Source organism: Balaenoptera physalus (genome assembly GCF_965194825.1).
Source record: "Balaenoptera physalus genome assembly, chromosome: X".
Classification (NCBI taxonomy): domain Eukaryota; kingdom Metazoa; phylum Chordata; class Mammalia; order Artiodactyla; family Balaenopteridae; genus Balaenoptera; species Balaenoptera physalus.
The window spans coordinates 113,991,648-114,018,795 of NC_138903.1; the positions used below are offsets into that span (position 1 = coordinate 113,991,648).

The window sequence follows — 27,148 nt, forward strand, 5'->3', positions numbered from 1 at the left end:
GCTTTTTAAATTCAGAATGTATTGGTGGATGCAACAGAATGGCAAAAGGAAGGAAATTATTTTGTTACTGGAAACAATTCAAACATAAGCCCGGCTCCAAAGATGCATCTAAAAAGATGCTGGCAAGGGGACTTTCTCTTATGGATTTGAGGGGTTATCGTATGTAATCTGTTGACCTTAAATGTATTTTGACAGAGAACCTAAACAAGTAGCCTTGTCTGAATGTTGAGGAGTGAGAATACAGGCATGGTTATTTTTCACTAGAGTTAAATTCTAAAACTTTAAGAGCAGATGAAGTGTGACTGTACTGTGATGGATATATAATGTGTGGTATCAGTCTCACTGTATTAAGTAAAAGCTTGTCTGTTATAACAGTGATACAAGATTAATAGCAGTTTAGTATTTTAAAAAATTATAAACAGCGGTTTACTTTTTAGACCTGAAATAACTTCAGGTAATATGGTGGGACTGCTAAAAATGTTTATAAATAAAACAATCATGCACAATTTTCCCATCAACATTTAAAATTTGGTGTTTCTCACCTCTTCAGTTTGTCTACAGAGACTAAGTTTTCTTCTAATGTGGTCCCAATGTCATCTTTCTTCTTCCTTTATCTGGAGTATGTTCTGCTTTTCTGCCATGTGCTCAAGCTTGTTTAATTCCCTACTAATCATATCTAAATATCTAAGTAAAAGTGTAAATATAAGTGAAGATAAATTGGGTGTTTCCCTTATGATGGTATTATCTATTCTGACATTCCCAAACCACCTTCTGGGTTGCTTTTTATTTCTTGAACTACAGGAAACGTAGAGATTTTCAGGGACTTTTAAGCTAGTCAGATCCACCAACTCACCATGATGTACTCATTTGATCAGACTCTGTTATTGTGGCTGGGACAATGGCAAAATATAGAACAGAGTGATTATTACAAGCATTTTACACGGGGGATTAGTCATAACTCAGGAGTTCTGGGAACATGAGTTTCCAAAGACAGCTGAAATCAACTTAAGGACTGACTTCAAAAAACAAGTAGATTTGAATTTCCTTTAAAAAATAAGTGGGTACTGGCCTCTCTGTAATTCCCAAGTCCTTGAACAACCTCTCATGTATAGATAGGTCTGTAGACTACTAGTCTGCCACTCTGGTGAATCAGTATATATTCTGGCATATCATGACATGAATCCATGAAATATAAGAGCCAGGTGATGGGGAACTGGCCCCCATCCCTGATAAAGGAGAAAGAGGAGGGACTATATATAATTCATCGCTTTGCCTCCTGGGGCATGGGCTTGGCCGTTGAATGGTAACATTGAATGTGTGTGGGTAATAGCTGAATGAACATACACAGTTGGTTGGGGAATAACACCTGTTTATATTATCATCAGATGAAGTTATGGCAACTCTCTCTTTTTGATCTTGCAGTAATTTCCTTAAACTTAAGTTTGAAATGTGCTAATGACACCTTCTTTCCTCTGTTACTGTGGACTTGGGTTTCCCAAGGTCAGGGATCTGTACTTTGGAATTGTTCTTCAAATATCAGTTTGTCTTACCTCTTGGGCTCCCTAGTGACTCCAGTTTCTCAGGTAGAAACTCTCCTCCCTAGCCATGGTACCAAGGTTCCCAATCCCTGTTGCCTCTTAATCTCCTTTCCTTTCTCTCCACATTGAAGACTACAGGAGATTAAATAGTGTCTAATACTTTTTTCATTCTGCTTTCAATTATTTCTAGTACTTTTACAACTTTCTGGGGTCCACAGTATGTCCGCAAAAAAATGCATTAACTTCGGTCATACCTCTGCTTTATTAACAGCTCTTGGTCTGGAGTTGTTTGTATACTTTCCTGTAACAGCCAATCTTGGAACTGTGTATTGTCATAATTGTCACAGGCTCTCTTGGTTTCATACAACTTATTTACTTGTTTTTCAATCATTTTCTGAGAGAGAAAAAAGAATTAAAAGTTTTTATATTGGCCAGAAATAACCCTGTCCTTTGATATGCCTTCTTATGTTTAGGGCTTGGTAAACTTCCTATAGTTTACAAATGGTTAATTAACCTGCGTTTAAGTCTAGTGTGGCTCCACTCCAGATAAGTGAAAATTTCTCTGTAAGTGAAAGGCAGAGGTCTCATTTTTATCTCATAGATATTTAGAGATATTTTTTGATTTGTTACCTTAATACTTCTAGATCAGAATATCATAAGAAAATATTCTGTATAAGACCAAACCTTTTTTCTACAATCTACATAAAAACTTTCTTACAGGCCTCAAGTAAAACAAATTTAAGTGTTTAACTTACTTGTTCTCTTATATAGTTTATTTCAAAGTGTAATTTTAAACTGGTGAGATACTGCCTGTACTTATTCAATTCCTTCAAGGTACATACAACCTATAAAAACAAAAACCAAAAACCAAATATATACATAGAAAGTTGTAACAATCATGAAACTTTCCAGAGAAGAGAGTCATAAGAACATTCATTTTAGTAACAATTTTGGGATCAAGGGTAGTGATAGCATATTTTGGTAATAATTTGGAAGGCAGTATCTCTCTACAGTGGTTTATCACCAGGAAATTTCTACCTAAATAATATTATTTCAATAATATGGTTCACATCATAATCAAGAATTTACTATGCTCAATGAATTTGTTATTAAAACACCAGTATAATAATGATGTTAACTTTCAGAAGAATTTATTCTATCAAGCTGTATTCTGCTAGGTTTCCATTTTGTCTCTAGTCTTCTCAAAGGGTATAGGAAATATTCCTTGACAGGTATACAGTGCCATTATTACTTTTAGAGCCAGAGGAAAGGCACTAATAATGCTGCTGAGAGAAAATACATAAATAAATAAATGTGTATGTATATGTCTTTACATATTCAAATCATTTGGTGCTTATCTTTTGCTTTTATCAAAGAAAAAAGATCAAGTGGGAACAATTAATTTTATTTAGAAACAGCCAGCTGATTTCTCTTTACTCAAATACTGAGTAATTCATTGAGTTTTCTGTTAGGTATTCTTTATTGCTCAATTAAAAGTTGACACAGGCTCCCAGTGAAGTACAGAAGCAAGCGTCTATCAAGTCCATAGGTTTTTGCTGGTTAACAGGAAGCAGGATTCAACCCACCTTATTATTGCTGGTGACATACCTGCCTTTCTTTAATCTCCTCAGGATATCCTTTCGCCTATAGTATATTTTAAAATGTGGATCGTGCAGGCTTTTATAGCTGGTTTCCAAAAGTTGACAATAAGGATCAGTCAGGTTAAAGTCATAAGAAGGCTGATAAAGCTGCAAACACACAGATTCAAAAGTACTACATGTGTAAAATGAATGAAATCACACTTTTAAACCTCAATTTGTTGAATAGGCTGTTTGTTGAAAATAAAACATGCAAGAAGGATCTGAAGTGAGGGAATACAGACAATGGGCTGATTTGGGTAAATCTAATGCCTTTCTCTTCCTCTCTATCAGAGCTGACTTTAGGCTGGAGGTGGCAGCCTCAGCCTCAATCCCATTCCTGGACACTGAGATGTGGCCCTAAGAGTTCCTGCAAGGTAGATAGGATACTAAATATGAGCAGAGGAGCAGACAGGAAGGGGCATGATGGGTTCTAGCTTTGTTTTTCCATTTAAAAGCTTCTTTTTAAGTTTCTGACTGCTTGATTGATGCCAGCCTCTTGTCTCTCGCAAGGGACCTATATAAGGAAGCTGGATTCCCTGACTACCAATGTCTCCTTAAAAAGGCAAAGAAAGACATCCTTCTGGGCAATGATTTAAGTTACAGTGAAACTAAACAGGAAGCCCATAGCTTTCCTAGAAGAGAAACAAAAATCAGCAGTGATGGCAATTGAAACAGTGTTGCAGTTAGTGGGTTGATTATTGCTTCTTTTAGATGTTGACTTTTGTTGGTGTTGGCATGTGTTGACCAAACCTTGGCTACTGACCTATCAGGAAAGAACAAATCCATTCATTAAGGCCAGGGTAAGCTTTCTATTGTCAACCAAAATAATTGGTTTCCCTGAACAGAAAAATTTATTATGTCATCACTACCTGCCAGTGGGAGATCATAGGGCAGACTTTTAAAAGTATGCAAATTGTTCTTTTCACTTAATGTGATATCTTTTCTTGAAAGCAAAATGTCAAGGTTAATTGGCAAAGTATTTACTATTTACTTTACAATAAAACCAATTTAAGGAGTTTGTGAACAGGTGCTACTCAAGTATAGTATACTAATAAGCAAATTAATTTATAGATAAATTACTTGAGAATAAGTTTACTATCAAATGTTGAAGGACTATAGCCAATATTTTATAATAACTATAAATGGAGTATAACCTTTAAAAACTGTGGATCACTATGTTGTACACCTGTAACATATAATATTGTACATCAGCTATACTTCAATTAAAAAATGTTGAAGTAATAGGATCAGTTGTTAGGTTTGGATTAATGAATAGCTAGACAGGTACATTACATTGTTATATATATATATTTTTTTTTAAATAAATTTATTTTTATTTATTTATTTTTGGCTGCATCGGGTCTCCGCTGCTGCGTGCGGGCCCTTTCCAGTTGTGGCAGGCGGGTGTTGCTCAGCTGTTGTGGCGCAGGGGCTTAGCCGCCCCGCAGCACGTGGGATCCTCCCGGGCCGGGGCTCGAACCCGTGTCCCCCGCACTGGCAGGCAGACTCCCAACCACTGCGCCACCAGGGAAGTCCCACACTATTATATTTTAATCTTACTGAAAAGAAGACAGTAGAATACTATAATTCCCCTTACACTTGCATTCAAAATAATATGAAAGACCTTTAAATTCCCTGTTTCTGTAGTGCTCTGCTAAAGTGGTTTGCAGTTCAGGAAGCAGCAAGGTCAGGTGAAGGAGCGTGGCCTAAGAAATCAGGAGACTGTGGTTCTGGTCTAAACTCTGCCACCATCTACCTGTCATAGCTTCACCTTAAAAGGTGGTCATGAGGGTAAAGTAAGTTGAAAAAAAACCAACTAAATGTGTAAATATAAAGTCTTACTTCCTTGAGGAGATCTTGCCAAAAGACAAAGAAGGATCCCACTAAGTTAGTCTTTACAGGAGTTGAATATAGTACCTGACCATGATTAAATGCATACGTTTTGGGCTTCCCTGGTGGTGCAGTGGTTAAGAATCTGCCTGCCAATGCAGGGGACACGGGTTTGATCCCTGGTCCGGGAAGATCCCACATGCCACGGAGCAACTAAGCCCGTGCGCCACAACTACTGAGCTTATGCTCTAGAGCCCGCGAGCCACAACTACTGAGCCCGCGAGCCACAACTACTGAAGCCTGCACTCCTAGAGCCCGTGCTCCGCAACAAGAGAAGCCACCGCAATGAGAAGCCCGCTCACCGCAAAGAAGAGTAGCCCCAATTGGTTCAACTAGAGAAAGCTTGCGCACAGCAACGAAGACCCAACTCAGCCAAAAATAAATAAATAAATTTATATGTAAAAAAATAAATGCATACGTTTTGGGGGAATCAATATAATATACAGCAAATCAGTATAATTAAGTATGGAAAAAAATCAGGAAATAAGAAGTAGTTAACAAGTGAATAACAGAGTAACAATATAAATATGGCAAATAAAAGGTATTTGAGGAAGAAACCAACAAAGGGGGCTACATTTTACAAAGTAAAAAGGAGTGTTATCACTAGTAGTGAAATAGGCTTTGAGTATGTTTTAGGAATGCTAATTCATGGGAGTGGGTAGAACATATTGGTTTTGAAAATAGAAATTATATTGTTTTCCAGCAATAAAACTTTAAAAAATCGTATATATTAGACAAATATCAGAAATACCAAGGAGCCCTGTACTCATCCTTGATGACACCCTAGAGAGTGGAAGGGTAAGGATGTCATAAATATTCCTGTAGAACCTTTTGCTATTGTGATCAAAGCACACACTCAACCAGAGAGTTCTCAACCTCCTTCAGGCTTGGCCTAAAGCTAAGGACAGTGTGCGGAGTGTTAGGCAGAGGACTTAAAATGTGTAACAATGTGAGTGCAGCACTCTGAACCAGTAATAGTACTTTCAGTGCTGAGTAATGGGCAATGTAAATTCTAAGGAAAAATGAGACAATTGGGGGTTGGGACACTGGGAAAGGCTTCATATAGTAGCTCTTGAAAGATGGCTCAAATTAAAGGTCAGGAAGGGGAGGAGTGCATGCCAGGTTTCAGGAGCCAGAAGAACAAAGGCACAGAAGTAGGAATTAGCATGGTGCATGTGGGTAGGCAGAAAAGACCCTGACCTTTCAGAGTTGAGGCTCTGGACTGGAGATAAAGCTGAATTGGGTGGCTGAGGCATATCATGGGGGCTTCTATCATTAGAGTGAGGTTCAGACACTGAACACTTCAACTCATTTTAACTTCACTTGGTGTGTGAAATTGAAGTTGACTCAAAGCAAAATCATAGCAGTGTTTCAAGTTTAATAGCAAGCTGAAAACAGTCAAGAAAATCACTTCAGCACTATTAAAAGTTAGTTTACCTTTTCACTTAAATTTGTAGGCAGCTTGACCCCAAGAGGATGATTCAATAGATGAGCGGCTCCCACCTCTGGAATGGGGTTTTTTTGAGAGCTCTGTCAGATACAATTAGAAAGTTTCTTTTTTTCTAGAACTATTCTTTTAGTTTAGACCAATCTACTTAAACTTCAATGGGCTAATACCTCCAAATAAACCAAAGAATCACACACTCAGGGTTGAAAGAACCCGCCCTGCTGACAACCTGGAAGGCCTCCCAGTTTACCCTGGTCACCAACCCTATCTCTGAGCACCATTCAGAGCTAATCCAGGCCAGAGGCAGCTCTAGGCACTAACTGCGGGGGGCCTGGGAGCCAGAAGCCAAGCGTCAAAGACCCGTCCCCACCTCTGCTGAGATCTCCCCCTCTTCCGTCTGCCCGCCCTCCTTCCCTTCCGAGACCAGCCCCGGATCCCGGAGGAGGACCAACTGGTCGCCACTCACGGAGTTGCACTGCTCCCTGTCGGCAGTTAGGCTGCTGGCAGCCGCCTTAGCGGCGGCGGCTTGGGCAGTGTTATAGCAGTTGCTGAGGTACAGATCCATGGCCATCCGTCAGCCCCCAGGGGGCCGGGGGCTGGGGCACAGCAAGCAGTCTTCATTCCTTCTCTTCACGCACACCTTTCCCGCTCTACGCCCACATCCAGTCTGGGCAGCCAAGACAGTGGTCGCCCGGGTAAATACATTGAGAGCCGAGGCTGCACTTGGTTTGTTGGGAATTTGTACTTTGTCTCCATGTTCTTTCATGCATCTTTTTATTGTGCTAAAAATGCATAACATAAAATTTACCATCTTAACCATTTTTAAGTGTACAGTTCAGTAGTATTACATATATTCAAATTGTTATGCAACAGATCTCCAGAAGTTTTTCATTTTGCAAAACTGAAACGCTATACCCATTAAACAGTTTTCCTTTCCTCCCTTCCCCCAGCCACTGGTAGCCACCATTCTGCTTTCTGTTTCTATGAATTGGAATACTTCAGATACCTTATATAAGTGATATAAGTGGAATCAAGGAGTATTTGTCTTTTTGTGATTGGCTTGTTTCACTTAGTATAATGACTTCAAGGTTCATATGTGTGGTAGCATGTGGTATGATTTCTTCCCTTTTAAAGGGTGAATAATATTCTGTTATATGTATATATCACATTTTCTTTATCCATTCAACCATTAATGGACATTTAGGTTGCTTCTACCTCTTGGCTATTATGAATAGTACTGCTATGAACATGGGTGTGCAAATGTCTCTTTGAGACCCTACTTCAAAACTTTTTGGATATATACCTAGAAGTGGGATTGCTGGATCATATGGTAATTGTATTTTTAATTTCTTGAGGCTCTCTACTGTTTTCCATGGTGGTTATGCCATTTTACAATCCCATCAACAGTATACAAGGGTTTCAATTTCTCCACATCGTTGCCAACACTTATTTTCTTCCTTCCTTCCTTCCTTCCCTCCTTCCTTCCTTCCTTCCTTCCTTCCTTCCTTCCTTCCTTCCTTCCTTCCTTCCTTCCTCTAGCTCTCCTAATGGGTGTGAGGTGATATCTTATTGTACTTTAGATTTGAATTTCTCTGATGATTAGTGATGTCAAGCATCTTTTCATGTGCCTTTTGGACATTTCTTGTCTCCATGTTTTTGGTCTACTTCTTTGTTATATCTTGGTCATTTAGTAACAATACCTATCACTTATTGAGAACTTATTAATTTTAGATTCTGTGCTAAACCTTGCCTCATTTAATCCTCACAACAACCCCATCTATATTTACTCCATCTCTGTAGATGAAGACTGTTCACAATGACAGTGGATAATTTGTGATGGGGCTGAGATTTGAATCCAAGTTAGCTGACTCCAAAAGCTATATTCTTAATCAATACACTGTACTCTTATATGTGTTCTTGTTTTAATTCCACATATATGATTACAACTCCTGCATTTAAAACTCTAGCCTGGTTATATACACTACTGCCAGCCAAACATTTCTACACGGATGTCTGACAAGCAACTGAAATTGACATACTCAACACTCAACTCAACCTCCCCTCACTGAAACAGAACCAAAAAAGGCCTAATTATTCCTTCTGTATTTCCTCTGTCAGTGACTGGTACTAGTTCTACTGAAGCCAGAAACCGGAGAATGCTCCTAGATGCCTCTCTTTCCCCACGACCTTGACATTCAATCTATCCTTAAGTCCTACTGTGTTTACCTCCTAAATATTTCCTGTATTTTTCCTCTCCTTGCCACTTCTTCTACCACTGCTCCAATGAAGCCACTCATCACTTCTTGTCCACACCATTATCACAACCTCTTAATATCTCTCACCTTTCACTCTCTAATCCATCTTTCATCCTGCCACCAAAGTGATCTTTCTAAACTGCTAACTGATCATGTCTCTCCCCTGCTTAAAACCTCTAATGATCCTAAGGAAGAAAGAATGAAAACAAAGCATAAAACGTTTTTGTGACTTGGTCCCTGTCTACCTCTCCATGACACTACTGCAATACCATCTCTCAAACTTGACCCAACAGTAAGATAGAACTGCACACAACCTGCCGGTTCGTGACTCTGCCTTTGCTCATGCTGTCCCCTCTGCCTTGCATGACTATGCCCCTTCTTTGCCTGGCTAATTCTGGGGCCTCAATTGGAATGACTGGGGTAATTGGGCTCTCTCTTCGTGAGTTGTTCATCCTCTAGGAGCTAAGGCCATGCTTCTTCACATGGTGGTCTTAGGGTTCCCAGCAGCAAGGAAGGGCAAGCTCCAAAGTGCCACTACTTTCAAGATTTGGCTTGCATCACCTTTACCAAAGCAAGTCACACAGACAAGCCCAGTCAATATAGCGGAGGGTTAACCAAGGGCATGGATACAGAGAGGTGTCGTTTATCGTTGGTGATTAATATGACAATATAGCACTGTCCTCCCTCTCGTCCCTGTGATTCCTGTTCCTCCTATAGGCAAAATACACTTACCTCTCCCAAGACCCCAAAAGTTTCATCCAATTATAGCATCAGCTCAAAGTTCAGGATTTTGTTATCTACATTCATACCCAGAGGTAGCTTCTTGTTATTCCAGAGATTTATGAACTGTAAAGCAATTTGCATTAGTTATCTATTGCCATGTGACAAGTTACCCCTATACTTAGTGACTTTAAACAATACAAAATCATTTATTACCTCCTTGGCTTCTGTTTCAGACAGGGCATCAGAGAGTATAGTTTGTCTCTGTTCCATGATGTCTGGGGCTTCAGTTGGAAGGCCCTTTCAGTTGACAGTGAAGGCTGGCAGCATCTTAAGACTTTGTTCACACACATGTGTGGCTTGTAGCTGTTGGCTAGGAGCCTATCTGGGGTTGTCAGCCAGAACACACACACTAACCTCTTTGTATTGACTGGGCTTCCTCACAACATAGCACCGCATTCCAAGGGCAAGGGGAGAGAGAGAGCTAGAGCAAGAGCACGTGAGAGAGGGTACCAAGCGAAAGCTCTGTTGCCTTTCATGACCTAGCCTCAGAAGTCCTGCAGCATCACTTTCACCACATTTTATTGGTTGAGGCAGTTACAAAAGTCCATCCAAGTTCAAGGGAAAAGAACATGGATGCCACCATCTTGATGGAGAGCTGTCAATGTCACATTGTGAGAACAGCATGTGGGATAGTCTATATATTGATGTGACCATCTTTGGAAAAATACAATCTGCCACACAAGTTATCTGCACCACCCTCTAACCAACAATGGTGATACAAGGACAAGATAGCTACAGTAAATAAACACTCCCATTTGAAAAGAGAGGTACAAAGGAGTCACTGGCCCATAGCAACTGTGGAATCCACCTGGGTGCATGTTGCCAGGTCCCCCTTTTCTTGGAGCAGAGATATCCTTGACTAGATCCTGATTCTATTCCCTGGGAGTGGCTTTCTAGTTCACTGTTATCCATAGTTCTTATTTTAATCCTCTGGGCTCTTGACTTGGCCCCATGGGTCATACTTTTATATAAGAAATGACCTGTGTTTACAGCTTAGTGGCTTTCTCAGCCTGCCCCCTCCCTGCCCACAGAAAGCTAGGGGCCCAGTCAGAATTTGCAAATTGAGCAATCTAGGCTCTCTTAGATCTATTTGAAGGTATTTTGCTAGTTCAGCTCTCTTAAAAATGTGAGTTCATATGAATCTGACTCCACTGAACAGAAGTTATACCCACAACACTTTTTGAGACGGGCTTCTCTCTACTTTGGGTAGCATGTTAAGGGCTGTGGGACAATGCCCTTTTTCTTTTTAAATTGAAGTATCATTGATTTACAATATTATATTAGTTTCAGGTGTACAGCATAGTGATTCAATATTTTTATAGATTATACTCCATTTAAAATTATTATAAAATATTGGCTATATTCCTTGTGCTGTACAATATATTCTTGTAGATTATTTATTTTATACATAATAGTTTGTACTTCTTAATCCCCTACCACTATCTTGTCCCTCTCCTCTTCCCTTTTCCCACTGGTAACTACTAGCTTGTTCTCTATATCTGTAAGTCTGTTTCTGTTTTGTTATATTATTCATTTGTTTTATTTTTTAGATTCCACATATAAGTGATAACATACAGTATTTGTCTTCCTCTGTTTGACTTAATACCCTCTGGGTCCATCCATGCTGTTGCAAATGGCAAAATTTCATTCTGTTTTTATGGCTGAATAATATTCCATTATTGTTTATAATAATATAAATAATATTACAATTTATAATATTAATAATATAATTTATATTATATAAATAATATTATATAATATTATTATATAAATAATATAAACAATATTATTTATAATAATATAAATAATAATATTCTAAGATGCTTCCATAAAGAAGCATCTTCTTTATTCATTTGTCTGTTGGATGGACACTTAGATTGCTTCCATATCTTTACTATTGAATCAATAAATATTGCTGCTATAAACATTGAGGTGCATGTATCTTTTTGAATTAGTGTTTTTGTTTTTGTTGGATATGTGCCCATGATTGGAATTGCTGGATGATATGGTATTTCTATTTTCAGTTTTTTTAGGAACCTCCATACTGTTTTCCATAGTGGCTGCATCAATTTACATTCCTACCAACAACGTACTATGGTTCCCTTTTCTTCACATCCTTGCTAACATTTGTTATTTGTAGTCTTTTTGATGATAACCATTCTGACAGGTGTGAGGTGGTATCTCATTGAGGTTTTGACTTGCATTTCTCTGATGATTAGCCATGTTGAGCATCTTTTCATCTGCCTGTTGGCCATCTGTATGTCTTCTTTGGAAAAATGTCTATTCAGTTCTTCTGCCCATTTTTAATTGGGTTGTTTGTTTTTTTGATGTTGATTTGTATGAGCTGTTTATATATTTTGGATATTAACCCCTTATTAGTCATATCATTTGTAAATATTTTCTCCCATTCAGTAGGTTGTCTTTTTGTTTTGTTGATGGTTTCCTTTGCTGTGCAAAAGCTTTTAAGTTTAATTAGGTCCCATTTGTTTATTTTTGCTTTTGTTTCTTTTCCCTTAGGAGACAGATCCAAAAAAATATTGCTATGATTTATGTCAAAGAGTGTTCTGCCTACATACAATGCCTTTTTTCTATTTGAAAGTGTCTCTTAGGCACCAGCTTATATCTTTCTGGTGTCTTCACAAAGGATCTTACAGTTACACTCTTAATCTTTGCTGGCTTGGAAAACTCAAAATGTGAAACAGTTTCATTTTCTGACCCAGAAAATCTTTGCTCTTCTATATTTCCTCTAAAATTCTTTTTGTAAATTCTGTTAAGCTCACCTCTCTCTTTCTGTACATTATGATGTGCAGCTAAATGTCAAATGACACTCTCAACATTCTTCATGACTAGACATTCTCCTTAACTAGATACACAAGTTCATTAGGTACATTTTTTTCCATCTTCCACATTACTGCAGGTGACAGTTTTGCCAATTGTTTTGTTACTACATGACATGAGATGTCATTTTCCAACCTTCTATTACAGTTTCCTCACCACTTTTAGAGCTTCTACTTTGTTCAGCCATTTCCCAGCCTTTACTAACATTTTCTTTGCTGCTCTTCTAGCCTCTACCCACCACTCGGTCCCAAAGTTAATGCACCTGTTTTAGTTTTTTTCTTTTCTTTCTTTCTTTTTTTTTTTTTTACAATAGTGCATTACTTTTAAGTACCAATTTCAGTGGTCTAAGATGGCTTTACTCATGTATGTGGGACCTTGGCTATGAAGGTTGGAATAGCTGGAATGTCTGGGCCCCTCTCTCCACATGCCCTCTTATCCTCCTTCAGGATTCAGCCAGGGAAGTGGCAGAGCCACTACATGTTTTGTGAAATAACATTGGACTTTACACAACTTTGGAAGGGTTAGTTGGAGAGTCAGAAGATCTGAGAAACTGTCACTAAGCAACCATGCTGAAGTGCTAGCATGGGTGGACAAATAGGAGTTTTCAGGGACATCTGAGAAGCTAAGCATGTTTAGTCAGTGAAGTGAGAGTGATGGGGTAATTGGTGGAGAGGAGAAAAGCTGGAGCCTCTGGGTTATTACTCTTTTTGTGGCTTCACAGCTAAGAATATGTTGGTGGTCCTGGTGGAACTTATAAATAAGTCAAGATGGAATCCTAAAATCATGTGCAAGTAACCCACAGAAAGGCAAAAAAATAGAAACGATGTAACAAGAAATGAAAACAGAGCTTCAAAATGCATGAAGCAAAAACCGATAGACATGAGAAAAGCAATAGATAGATCCACAGTTATATGTGGGGAGTTCAACACTCCTCTCTCAGTAAGCGATAGAACAAGTAGACAGAAAATCAGTAAAGGACATAGGAGACCTGAACTAAACTGTCAACCAGCATAACCCAAGTGACATTTATACAACACTTCACCCAACAGCCCCCAAACACACATTCTTTTCAAGTGCCCATGGAATATAGGCCAAGACAGACAGACCATATTCTGGGCCATAAAACAAGTCTTGAATTTAAAAGCATCTAAATGATAAAAATATGGTCTTCGATAATGTTATTGGTTGAATCGTGTTCTCCCAAGACATATGTTGAAGTCATACCTTAGAATGTGACAGAATTTGGAAATAGGATCATTGCAGATGTAATTAGTTAAGATGAGGTCATCCTGGAGTTGGGTGCCCTTAATCAAATATAGTTGATGTCCTTCTAAGGAGACACAGGAGACATATGAAGGGAGAATACCATGTGACAACAGAGGCAGAGACTGACGTGTGGCAGCTGCAAACTGAGGAATGTGAAGGATTGCCTGCAACCACCAGAAGCTATGAAGAGGCAAGGAAGGATTTTCCCCTATAGGTTTTAGAGGGAGCGTGGCCATGCTGGCACCTTGATTTCAGGCTTCTAGCCTCCAGAACTGTGATATGACAAATTTCTGTTGTTTTAAACCACGCAATTTTTGGTACATTGTTATGGCAGCCCTAGGAACCTAATACAGACCATAGTGGAAATAAACTAGGAATCAGTAGCAGAAATGAAGATTTCCACTACTGGCAAGGTAGAATAGATACACTTTTCCCCTCTTCCCACTAAGTATAGCTAAAAACCTTGTACCTTATATATAAAACAAACACAAGAAGACTCTAAATGATCTTCTCTGAAAGAGAAGAAGGAAGACCTGCTAAAGACCTGAAACCTGAGGTGAGTTCCCTGGGTTTCCTTTTTGCTTCAAATGTCCCAAACTGAATACTGGAGAAACCAGCAACCCAGAAATGCCAATGGGTACAAACAAAAATGTCTCAAGAAAATCCTACTTTCTTCAGCCAAGACCAGGAAAGGGGCAGCCTAGCAAGACAGAAAACTTTCTGACAGTAACTAACACCCAAACACCACAGACAAAACTCTGGTTTCATCCCTACCCACAGCAGCTAAGGCTGAGTGGAGCACCTAGCATTCCCCCTTGACAGACTGTAGTATATTGTCCCAGCCCTCACTGCTGGGGTCGTGTCAGAGAAGCTGACTCAGGAGCTGGGACTTTTACCCTCACTGGGCAGTAACAATCTTCTTTCCCTCTTCCCCCTTAACCTCCTCTTCCTCCACCTTAGTGGCAGTGGAGGCCACATAGGAGACGTGGACTTCCACCACCACTTGGCAGTAACAAGGCACCTTTCTCATTTTCTGCTAGAGTGGTGGCGTGGGAGGCCTAGTGGACATTCAGGACACTCCCCACCCAACCCTGACATTAATGAGTCAGTGCTCCCTCCCTCATTCCCCCCCCATTCCCTTGCTAGAGCAGTGTCAGAGGAAGCCTCCTAAAGCAAAAGATATAAACAGGATTCAGATCTTATAGTACTTAAAATGTCCAGGTTTAAATAGAAAATTTCTCATCATACTGAGAACCAGGAAAGTCACAACTTGAATATGACGCCAACAGTGAGATGAATCAGATGTTGGAATTATCTGATAAGAATTTTAAAGCATTCATCAAAAAAATGCTTCAATAAGCCATTACATATTTTCTTGAAAGAAACAATAAATAGAAAAATCACAGCAAAGAAATAGAAGCTAAAAAAAAGGACTAAACGGAAATTATAGGACTGACTGAAAAATATGATAACAGGAAATTTTAAAAACCCACTTGTTGGATGGTCTCAATAACAGAGTGAAAATGACAAAGGATAAAATCAGTGAGTTTAAAGACAGATCAATAGAATTCACCCAATCTGAACCATAGAGACAAAATAGAGTTTAAAAAAATGAACAGATCTCAAAGAACCTGTGGTACTATAACAAAAGATCTAACATTTATGCCATCAGAGGAGGAAGATAGTGTTGCTGATAGAATATTTAAAGAAATACTGGGTGGAGACATCCCAAATTTGGTGAAAGACATAAACCTATGGATTCAAGAAGTGGAGCAATCCCCCCCCCCAAAAGATAAACCCAAAACACATCATAATTAAATTTCTGAAAACTAATTACAAGAAAATTCTTGAAAGCAGCCAGAGATAAATGGCACATTACTTATAGGGGAACACCAATGTGCATGACAGAGTATTTGTCATGTGAAACCACAGAGGATGGAAGGAAGTGGCACAGCGTTTTTCAAGTGCTGAAAGAAATGAATTGTTAACTATGAATTCTATGCCTAGTGAAAATATCCTTCAGGAATGAAGAAAAAGACATTTTTAGATGAAGTAAGACTAAGAATTTTATGCTAGCAAACTTATCCTTAAAGAATGGCTAAAGGAGTTCTCTAATCAGAAAAGAAATTAGAAGACTTGGAACTTTAGAAAGGAAAGAAGAACATCAAAATGGGTAAAAATAGGGATAAATATAATAGGCTATCCTACTTTTCATGAGTTTCTTAAATCATATTTGATGGTTGAAGTAAAAATTATAACACCATCTGATGTGGTGGTTATGTATGTAAAGGAACTATTTAAGACAATTATATTTAAAAAGTGGGCAGTGTAAAGGGACATAAATAGAAGTAAGGTTCCTATGCTTCACTCAAAGTAGGCTTTGGTAAGTTACCTATGTATATTGTAGTTCCTAGAGCAATCATTAAGAAAAGTATACAAAGTGACATATTTAAAAACATTATAAATAAAATGGACTCCTAAAAATGTTCAAGTAACCCACAAGAAGACAATAGAAGACAGAGTAATGAGAAACAGAGGAAACAAACAGAAAACAAATAATAAAATAACAGACTTAAACCCTAACATAGCAATGATTACCTTAAATATAAATGATCTAAACATAGTAATTAGGGAAAAAACAGTCTCCTTAATAGATGGTGTTAGAAAAACCAGACAGTTACCTGCAAAACAATGAAACTGGACCACTTGCTTACATCATTATACAAAAGTGAACTCAAAATGGATTAAAGACTTAAATGTAAGACCTGAAACCATAAAATCCCTAGAAGAAAACATAGGCAGTATAGTATGCTCTTTGACATTGGTCTTAGCAATATTTCTTTGGATATGTCTCCTCAGGCAAGGGAAACAAAAGCAAAAATAAACAAGTGGACTGCATTTAAAAAACTCTTGCATAGTCAAGGAAACCATCAACAAAATGAAAAGGCAACCTACTGAATGGGAGAAGATATTTGCAAGTGATATATCTGATAAGGGGTTAGTATCCAAAGTATGTAAAGAACTCACACAACTCAATATTTAAAAAACCCAAACAATCTAATTAAAAAATGGGCAGAGGACCTGAATAGACACTTTTCCAAAGAAGACAAACAGAGAGCCAAAAGACACATGAAAAGATGCTCAACATCGTTAATCATCAGGAAATGCAAATCAAAACCACAGTGAGTTATCACCTCACACCTGTCAGAGTGACTATCACCAAAAAGACAACAAAATCAAGTGTTCACAAGGGTGTGGAGAAAAGGAAACCTTCATGCACTGTTGGAGGGAATGTAAATTGGTGCAGCCACTATGGAAAACAACTTGGAGGTTCCTCAAAAAATTAAAAATAGAACTATCATACAATCCAGCCATTCAAATTCTGGGAGTTTATACAAAGAAAATGAAGACACTAATTTAAAAAGATATATGCACCCCTATGTTCATTACAGCATTATTTACAATAGCCAAGGTATGGCGGCAACCCAAGTCTCCATCCATAGGTGAATGGATAAAGAAGATGTGGGGGACTTCCCTGGTGGTCCAGTGGTTAAGACTCCGCTCTTCCAATGCAGGGGGCGCGGGTTTGATCCCTGGTCGGGGAACTAAGATTCCACATTCAAAATATAAATAAAAACAGATAAAAATAAAAAGCTGTGTAAAAAAAGATGTTTTATATATATATATATATATATATATATATATATATATATATATATATATATATATGAGTATTACTCAGCCATAAAAAAGAATGAACTCTTGCCATCTGTGACAACATGGATGGCCCTAGAGAGTGTTATGCTGATTGAAATAATTAAACAGAGAAAGCTAAATACTGTATGATTTCACTTATATGTGAAATCTATAAAACAAAACAAATGAATAAATGAAACAAAACAGAAACAGATTCATAGATAATAGAGAACAAACTGGTGGTCTCCAGAGGGGAGGGCAGTGGGGGGTTGGGTGAAATAGGTCAAGGCGATTAAAAGGCACAGACTTCCAACTATAAAATAATCACAGGGATGTAATGTACAGCATAGGGAATATAGTCAGTAATATTGCAATAACTTTGTATGGTGACAGATGGGTACTAGAATTATTGTAATCAATTTGCAATGTATATAATGTTGAATCACTATATTGTACAATTGAAGCTAATATAATATAGTATGTCAACTATACTTAAGTAAAAATAACTAAAAAAATAAACTAATTAAAAGACAGAGATTGGCAGAGTGAATTAAAAATATTTTCCAACTATATGCTGTCTATAAGAGATGCACTTCAAATACAATGACATAAGTAGGTTGAATATACAATAATGGAAAAAAGTATTGAAGCAAATATTAATTAAAAAATAGTAAGAGTGGTCATATTTATATCAGATAAAGTAGACTTCACTTGCTAGATACAAAGAGGCACATTATGTAATGATAAAAGGATCAAACCACCAGGAAACATAATGATTCTAACATGTACATGTACCAAAAAACAGAGCCTCAAAATACATGAAACAAGAATGATAGAGATGAATGGAGAAAAAGACAAATCCACAGTTATAATGTGGGACTTACTAAATGCCTATCAACAGGAGAGTGGATAAATAACAATTATGCTGTACTCATGCCTATACAGTAGCTTAAGTGAAAGACTTGGAGCTACATATATTAACAACACAACATGCCCTTTAAAAACATACAGCCACTATGGAGAACAGTATGGAGGTTCCTTAAAAAACTACAAATAGAACTACCATACGACCCAGCAATCCCAATACTGGGCATATGCCCTGAGAAAACCATAGGTCAAAAAGAGTCATGTACCAAAATGTTCACTGCAGCTCTATTTACAATAGCCAGGACATGGAAGCAACCTAAATGTCCATCGACAGATGAATGGATAAAGAAGATGTGGCACATATATACAATGGAATATTACTCAGCCATAAAAAGAAATGAAATGGAGGTATTTGTAATGAGGTGGATGGAGTTAGAGTCTGTCATACAGAGTGAAGTAAGTCAGAAAGAGAAAAACAAATACAGTATGCTAACACATATATACGGAATCTAAGGGAAAAAAAAAAAGGCCATGAAGAACCTAGTGGCAAGACGGGAATAAAGACACAGACCTACTAGAGAATGGACTTGAGGATATGGGGAGGGGGTGGGGTGAGATGTGACAGGGTAAGAGAGTGTCATGGACATATATACACTACCAAATGTAAAATAGATAACTAGTGGGAAGCAGCCGCATAGCACAGGGAGATCAGCTCGGTGCTTTGTGACCACCTAGAGGGGTGGGATGGGGAGGGTGGGAGGGAGGGAGACGCAAGAGGGAAGAGAAATGGGAACATATTGTATATGTATAACTGATTCACTTTGTTATAAAGCAGAAGCTGACACACCATTGTAAGGCAATTATACTTCAATAAAGATGTTAAAAAAAAAAAAAAACACTGACTGGAAAAAAAAAACATAATGTTGAGCAAAACTCAGTAAGCTGCAGAATGATATAATTTATTTGAAATTTGAATCATGTTTATGGATAACCAGTTATGTAGTAGTAGTATAAAATCCTGCATGAAAAAGAGAAAAATTTAGGATAGTAGTCCCCTGGGGAAAAAGGGAGGTGAATGAGATCATGAAGGAATGTGAAAGAGACTTTGACTTCATCTTTCATATTTTATTGCTTAAAACCAAGTCTGACTCTTCTTTTACCCCTTCCTTTCCTTCGCTTCCCATCTCTTCTATAAAAATTTATTCCTACAGTAAATAGATGGGACAGAGCAAGGTAGGTGTCCATGCAGAGGAGCGGCTCTGGGTGGGGGTGCTCAACTGTGGTAAGGTAGAAAACCACAGACGAAGGCAGCCTGGAGTGGAGTCAGAGCCTGAGAAGAGTGAAAAGGTTGTTTTTCTATGGGGGTTGGTTTGGTGTAAAGAATCAGAATCCAGGAGGAGAGAGGAAGGCATCCACATTTATGAGCAATTTACAAGCAGCTCAGTGTGGAGTGTCAGAGCCCAAGCCGGTCAATGAGGGTATTTACATGGAAGGGTGATCTAGCATGGAGATTCAGAGCATGAGTAGGATGGGGGATTAGCAATGTGTGGGACAGCATGGAGTATCAGAGTTTGTATTAGTTTTCTAGGGCTGCTGTAACAAAGTACCACAAACTGGATGGCTTAAAACAATAGAAATTTGTTGTCTCAGAGTCTTAGGGGCTACAAGCCTGAAATCACAGGGTTGGCGGGGCCATGTTCCCTCTGAAACCTGTAGAGGAATCCTTCCTTGACTGTTCCTAGCTTCTGATGTTTGTAGGTAATCTTTGGTGTTCCTTGACTTGCAGCAACATAACTCCAATCTCTGCTTTCATTGTCACATGGAATTCTGGCGTGTCTCTGTCTTCACGTGCTTGTCTTCTTATAGGACATCAGTCATAGTGGATTAGGGACCCACTCTACTCTAGTATGACCTTATTTTAACTAATTATATCTGCAGTGACGCTATTTCCAAGTAAGATCACATCCTGAGACACTGGGGGTGAAGACTTCAATATATACTTTTCTGGGGACGCAATTCAACCAATAATGATCTGCCCTTTGCCTTCCCCCCAAATTCACGTCCTCCCCACATGCAAACTACATTTACCCCATTCCAATAGCCCTCAAAGTCTTAACCCATTTTAGCATCAACTCTTATGTCCAAAATCTCATGTAAATATCATCTAAATTAGGTATGGGTAAGACATGGTCCATCCTGGGGCAAAATTCCTCTCCAGCTATGGATCTGTGAAACCTAGAAAACAGTTATCTGCTTTCAAGATATAATAGTGGGGCAGGCATAAGATAAACATTTCCATTCCCAAAGGGAGAAACTGGAAAGAAAAAAGCTGTCACTGGTTTAAAGCAGTTTGTAACACAACAGGGCAAATTCCATTAGGATTAATAGCTGTAGAATAATTCTCTGTGGCTCTGTCCACTGGCCCACCTCCTCAGCCCCACCATCTGGCAGTAGAGATGGCCTGGCCCTCTGGCTCTTGGTGCTGTCCTTGAGCCCTGGGTGGAAGTTCTGCCCCCTCATACCTGGGCAGCTATGCTGCCCTCTGCATCAGAGGAGGTAGCCCCTCCCTCTGGAACCCAGAAGGAGGCTCTGCTCTCGGGACAGGAAGAGGTCTGCACCTCTTAGCCCTGTCCAGAGACCCCAACCCCTGGACTCAGGAGGGAGCCCTACTCTCTGGAGCCCAGAACATGGCCAGTCCCATTGGCCCTGGCTGGCAGCCTGCCTCCATCCTGGGTGGCAACTTTGCCCCCTGATCCTTGGGCAGTGACGTCACCCCCTGATCTCTGGGCAGAGATCCCACCCTCTCAGGCCTACACAGTGACCCTGTCCTCTGGAACCCTGACGGTTGCCCCACTCACTTGGATTCTGGTGGTGGCCCCGTCCCCTAGCCCTGAGTAGCAGCTCCACACCCTCGTTCCTTGATGATGGCCCTACACACTCATGCCTGGGCGGTGGCTCTAGCCTCTAGAAGGAACTGGTGGCTCTGCCCTCTAAAACCACAAGTTTGGCCCAGGTGTCTGCATCCATGGCTCTTCCAGTTACTCTTCCTTCATTTTGTCCCTGTCTGTTCCTTCCAGTCCAGGTTGGTAGTGTTTCTGAGGTGTAAAACTCTCAAAAACTCTGTAAGCGTCCCTGCAATTCACAGAAGTCCAAGCCATCAGAAAAGAGGACTCTCCACAGATCTTTACTGGTTTACTACATCTCTATTCCTAGCTTCTGCTGAGATGGTTGATTGGATCCTGACGTCATACTTGTAAGCTCTTTATTAAAGGTTGTCCAGCCACACCTTTGTTCTTCTCTCCAGAGCAACCTTTCTCATTTTTTTACAATATAGTTAGGCTGAGAATATTTCATATCTTCAAGTTCTGGTTCCTTTTTGCTTAACAATTCATTCATTAATTTATCTCTTTCTTCTCTCTTCTTAGTATAAGCAGTAAGGAGAAACCAGGCTGTACCTTCCACACTTTGCTTGGAAATTTCCTTAGCTAACTATCTAAGTTCATTGCTTACAAGTTCTACTTTCTTCCCAACAGTAGAAGATAATTCAGCCAAGTACTTTGCCACGTTGTAATAAGGGTCACCTTTCTTCTAGTGTCCAACAACTTTTTTTCTCATTTCTATTTGGACCTCACCAAAAGCACCTTCCAGTGTCTACCCATTACCCAATTCCAAATTTTAAGGTATTTAAAATTTAAGGTACAGTTCCACATTTTAAGGTATTTGTTACAGCAGTACAGTACCCCACTTCCCAATACCAAAATTGGTATTAGTGTTCTAGAAATGGCTTAACAGAGTTCTGAAAACCATGTGGCTGGAGACAATAAACAGAAATTTATTGTCTCAGTTCTGGAGGCTGGAAGTCTGAAATCAAGGTATCAGCAGGGCCATGCTCCCTCTGAATCTGCAGGGGAAACCTTCTCTGCCTTTTCCTGGCTTCTGATGATTTGCCAGCAATCTTTGATATTCCTTGGCTTTCAACTATATAACTCCAATCTCTGCCTTCATTGTCACATGACATCCTCCCTGTACATGTCTCTATTCACATGGACATCTTCTTATAAGGGCATCAGTTATGTTGGATTAGGAGCCCATCCTACTCCAATATGGCTTCATCTTAACTAATTATATCTGTGATGTTCTGAGGTACTATGGGCTAGGACTTCAATGAATGTTTCTTTTTTGATGGGGTGGCATGCACAACTCAAGCTTTTACAGAGCCTAAACAAGGTGAGGAGGGTCTTCTTGTGTGTGGGTGGCCTGGCATAGAGAGTCAGAGCTGGAACAAGGTGAGGAGGGTGTCCACACATGTGAGTGGCATGGTGTGGGGTGTCAGATCCCTAGCAGTGTAAGGAGGACATCTATGCAGGGGAAAGCTTGATGAGGGGGTCTGAGCCCAAGCAGGACGAGGAGAGCTCTGTGAGAGTTGTGTTGGGATTCTGAGAGTGGGCAGCCTTGTCTTGTTCCTGATCTTAGAGGAAATGGTTTCAGTTTTTCACCATTGAGAACAATGTTGGCTGTGGGTTTGTCATATATGGCTTTTATTATGTTGAGGAAAGTTCCCTCTATGCCTACTTTCTGGTGGGTTTTTATCATAAATGGGTGTTGAGTTTTGTCGAAGGATTTGTCTGCATCTACTGAGATGATCATATGGTTTTTCTCCTTCAATTTGTTAATATGGTGTATCACATTGATTGATTTGCATATATTGAAGAATCCTTGCATTCCTGGGATAAACCCCACTTGATCATGGTGTATGATCCTTTTAATGCGCTGTTGGATTCTGTTTGCTAGTATTTTGTTGATGATTTTTGCATCTATGTTCATCAGTGATATTGGCCTGTAGTTTTCTTTCTTTGTGACATCTTTGTCTGGTTGTGGTATCAGGGTGATGGTGGCCTCGTTGAATGAATTTGGGAGTGTTCCTCCCTCTGCAATATTTTGGAAGAGTTTGAGAAGGATAGGTGTTAGCTCTTCTCTAAATGTTTGATAGAATTCGCCTGTAACTCCATCCTGTCCTGGACTTTTGTGTGTTGGAACATTTGTAATCACAGTTTCAATTTCAGTGCTAGTGATTGGTTTGTTTATGTTTTCTATTTCTTCCTGGTTCAGTCTCGGAAGGTTGTGCTTTTCTAAGAAGTTGTCCATTTCATCCAGGTTGTCCATTTTATTGGCATACAGTTGCTTGTAGTAATCTCTCATGATCCTTTGTATTTCTGCAGTGTCAGTTGTTACTTCTCCTTTTTCATTTCTAATTCTGTTGATTTGAGTCTCCCCCCACCTTTTTTCCTTGATGAGTCTGGCTAATGGTTTATCAATTTTGTTTATCTTCTCAAAGAACCAGCTTTTAGTTTTATTGATCTTTGCTATTGTTTTCTTCATTTCTTTTTCATTTATTTCTGATCTTTCTGATTTCTTTCCTTCTGCTAACTTTGGTTTATTTTGTTCTTCTTTCTCTAATTGCTTTAGGTGTAAGGTTAGGTTGTTTATTTGAGATGTTTCTTGTTTCTTGAGGTAGGCTTGTAGTGCTATAAACTTGCCTCTTAGAACTGCTTTTGCTGCATCCCATAGGTTTTGGGCCATTGTGTTTTCATTGTCATTTGTTTCTAGGTATTTTTTGATTTCCTCTTTGATTTCTTCAGTGATCTCTTGGTTATTTAGTAGCATATTGTTTAGCCTCCATGTGTTTGTATTTTTTACAGTTTTTTTCCTGTAATTGATATCTAGTCTCATAGCATTGTGGTTGGAAAAGATACTTGATACAATTTCAAATTTCTTAAATTTACCAAGGGTTGATTTGTGACCCAAGGTATGATCTATCCTGGAGAATGTTCCATGAGCACTTGAGAAGAAAGTGTATTCTGTTGTTTTTGGGTGGAATGTCCTATAAATATCAATTAAGTCCATCTTGTTTAATGTATCATTTAAAGCTTGTGTTTCCTTATTTATTTTCATTTTGGATGATCTGTCCATTGGTGAAAGTGGGGTGTTAAAGTCCCCTACTATGATTGTGTTATTGTTGCTTTCCCCTTTAATGGCTGTTAGCATTTGCCTTATGTATTGAGGTACTCCTATGTTGGGTGCATAAATATTTACAGTTGTTATATCTTCTTGGATTGATCCCTTGATCATTACATAGTGTCCTTCTTTGTCTCTTGTAGTAGTCTTTATTTTAAAGTCTATTTTATCTGATATGAGTATTGCTCCTCCAGCTTTCTTTTGATTTCCATTTGCATGGAATATCTTTTTCCACCCCCTCACTTTCACTGTTTATGTGTCCCTAGGTCTGAAGTGGGTCTCTTGTAGACAGCATATATACGGGTCTTGTTTTTGTATCCATTCAGCCAGTCCATGTCTTTTGGTGGGAGCATTTAATCCATTTACATTTAAGGTAATTATTGATATGTATGTTCCTATTACCATTTTCTTAATTGTTTTGGGCTTGTTATTGTAGGTCTTTTCCTTCTCTTGTGTTTCCTGCCTAGAGAGGTTCCTTTAGCATTTGTTGTAAAGCTGGTTTGGTGGTGCTGAATTCTCTTAGCATTTGCTTGTCTGTAAAGGTTTTAATTTCTCCGTCGAATCTGAATGAGATCCTTGCTGGGTAGAGTAATCTTGGTTGTAGGTTTTTCCCTTTCATCACTTTAAATATGTCCTGCCACTCTCTTTTGGCTTGCACAGTTTCTGCTGAAAGATCAGCTGTTAAGCTTATGGGGATTCCCTTGTATGTTATTTGTTGCTTTTCCCTTGCTGCTTTTAATATTTTTTTCTGTATTTAATTTTTGATAGTTTGATTAATATGTGTCTTGGCGTGTTTCCCCTTGGATTTATCCTGTATGGGACTCTCTGTGCTTCCTAGACTTGATTAACTATTTCTTTTCCCATATTAGGGAAGTTTTCAACTATAATCTCTTTAGATATTTTCTTAGTCCCTTTCTTTTTCTCTTCCTCTTCTGGGCCCCCTATAATTCGAATGTTGGGGCGTTTAATGTTGTCCCAGAGGTCTCTGAGACTGTCCTCAATTCTTTTCATTCTTTTTTCTTTATTCTGCTCTGCAGTCGTTATTTCCACTCTTTTATCTTCCAGGTCATTTATCCGTTCTTCTGCCTCAGTTATTCTGCTGTTGATTCCTTCTAGGGAATTTTTAATTTCATCTATTGTGTTGTTCCTCAGTGTTTGTTTGCTCTTCAGTTCTTCTAGGTCCTTGTTAAACGTTTCTTGTATTTTCTCCATTCTATTTCCAAGATTTTGGATCATCTTTACTATCGTTACTGTGAATTCTTTTTCACGGAGACTGCCTCTTTCCTCTTCATTTGTTTGGTCTGGTGGGTTTTACCTTTCTCCTTCATCTGCTGTGTGTTTCTCTGTCTTCTCATTTTGCTAAACTTATTGTGTTTGGGGTCTCCTTTTTGCAGGCTGCAGGTTCGTAGTTCCCATTGTTTTTGGTGTCTGCACCCAGTGGCTAAGATTGTTTCAGTGGGTTATGTAGGCTACCTGGTGGAGGGGACTAGTGCCTGTGTTCTGCCGGATGAGGCTGGATCTTGTCTTTCTGGTGGGCAGGACCGCATCTGGTGGTGTGTTTTGGGGTGTCTGTGACCTTATTATGATTTTAGGCAGCCTCTCTGCTAATGGGGGGGGTTGTGCTCCTGTCTTGCTAGTTGTTTAGCATCAGGTGTCCAGCACTGTAGCTTGCTGGTCGTTGAGTGGAGCTGGGTCTTAGTGTTGAGGCGGAGATCTCTGGGAGAGCTCTCCCTGATTGATATTACGTGGAGCCAGGAGGTTTCTGGTGGTCTAATGTCCTGAACTCGGCTCTCCCACCTCAGAGGCTCAGGCCTGACACCCAGCTGGAGCACCAAGACCCTGTCAGCCACACGGCCAAGTACGTGGGGGAGTTTCTTGCCTTTTGGGAAGTCTGATGTCTTCTGCCAGCATTCAGTACATGTTCTGTAGGAGTTGTTCCACCTGTAGATGTATTTTTGATGTATTTGTGGGGAGGAAGGTGATCTCCACGTCTTACTCCTCTGCTATCTTGAAGGTCCCTCAGGCGGGTGATTTTTTAAGGTTAAAATCAGATAGGTCAGTTTCCTTTTTTTTCACCTTTAGAGGAAAATTTGAAATTTCTCCAGTTAGTGTGTTGGACTTAGGTCCCTGTTCACTTGCAAGTCATTGCTGGAGGCACTAGAGGGCGCACTCCTATCAAAGACCATACAAAGTTCTGAAAATAAAATATTGTAACACTTTTTGAAATCTAAAAAAAATAATAATAAAAAATCAAATAAACCTTCATCCATTTTTTTTAAACGCCAACATGGTATCCTGGTATCCTTTTCATTTATCTTATGTCTGTTTACTTTTAGGATTGTAAGATGTGGAATCTACTACTGTCTACATCATGGCTGTCAAAATTCTGGCTTTTCTACTTAAGACTAATTCTACCTCTTTGCCCTAGGTAGTAGCATGAACCCTACTGGGGCTCTGTTGGTTCTCACTACAATTTTCTCACACTTCCACAGAGATGAAATTGTCACAAATACCTTGTCAGTTGTCCTGTCATGCTCCCTTTGGAGTTATGAGACCAGTTTTTATTTTTATAGATTAAAAATATTCTTTTGTGTGTTTGATGGTTTTTGAGAAAAAGGCAAAGGTTTTTTCCTTTGAAAACCAAATCAATCCTGATATTGGGGTGCGTGGGAGGGGGCAGGAGCTGGGTTTATTTGAGGAGGTGTTTGGGGGTAGCAGTACTTGCTAGGGGAACTTTTCCCATGAAGCAAGCCCATTGCCACACTCAAGACTGAGTCAGTTCACTGTTGCTATGATGCATACATCACTGAGCCACAGAGAGTGTCAGCTGTGAGAGAGACCTAAACAAACAACATCATTTCCTGTCTGTATTTAGTGAAATCCTAGGGCTGCACAAATGTTTGATATGAATTT

The 27,148-nt window shown here is 39.2% G+C and overlaps 1 protein-coding gene across 1 annotated transcript in view; it reads right to left on the reverse strand.

Annotated features, from left to right (window-relative positions):
* Positions 1 to 10,729, reverse strand: part of LOC309652184 (fibrous sheath-interacting protein 2-like) — an 84,680-nt gene extending 73,951 nt beyond the window's left edge. The window contains 7 exon segments of the mRNA XM_082445693.1: positions 543 to 593; positions 597 to 862; positions 1,551 to 1,599; positions 2,294 to 2,383; positions 3,125 to 3,319; positions 6,506 to 6,598; positions 6,886 to 10,729. Of these exon segments, the coding sequence (XP_082301819.1) occupies positions 543 to 593; positions 597 to 862; positions 1,551 to 1,599; positions 2,294 to 2,383; positions 3,125 to 3,319; positions 6,506 to 6,598; positions 6,886 to 7,086 (945 nt within the window). The 5' untranslated portion in view covers positions 7,087 to 10,729.
* Positions 10,730 to 27,148: the final 16,419 nt, after the last annotated feature.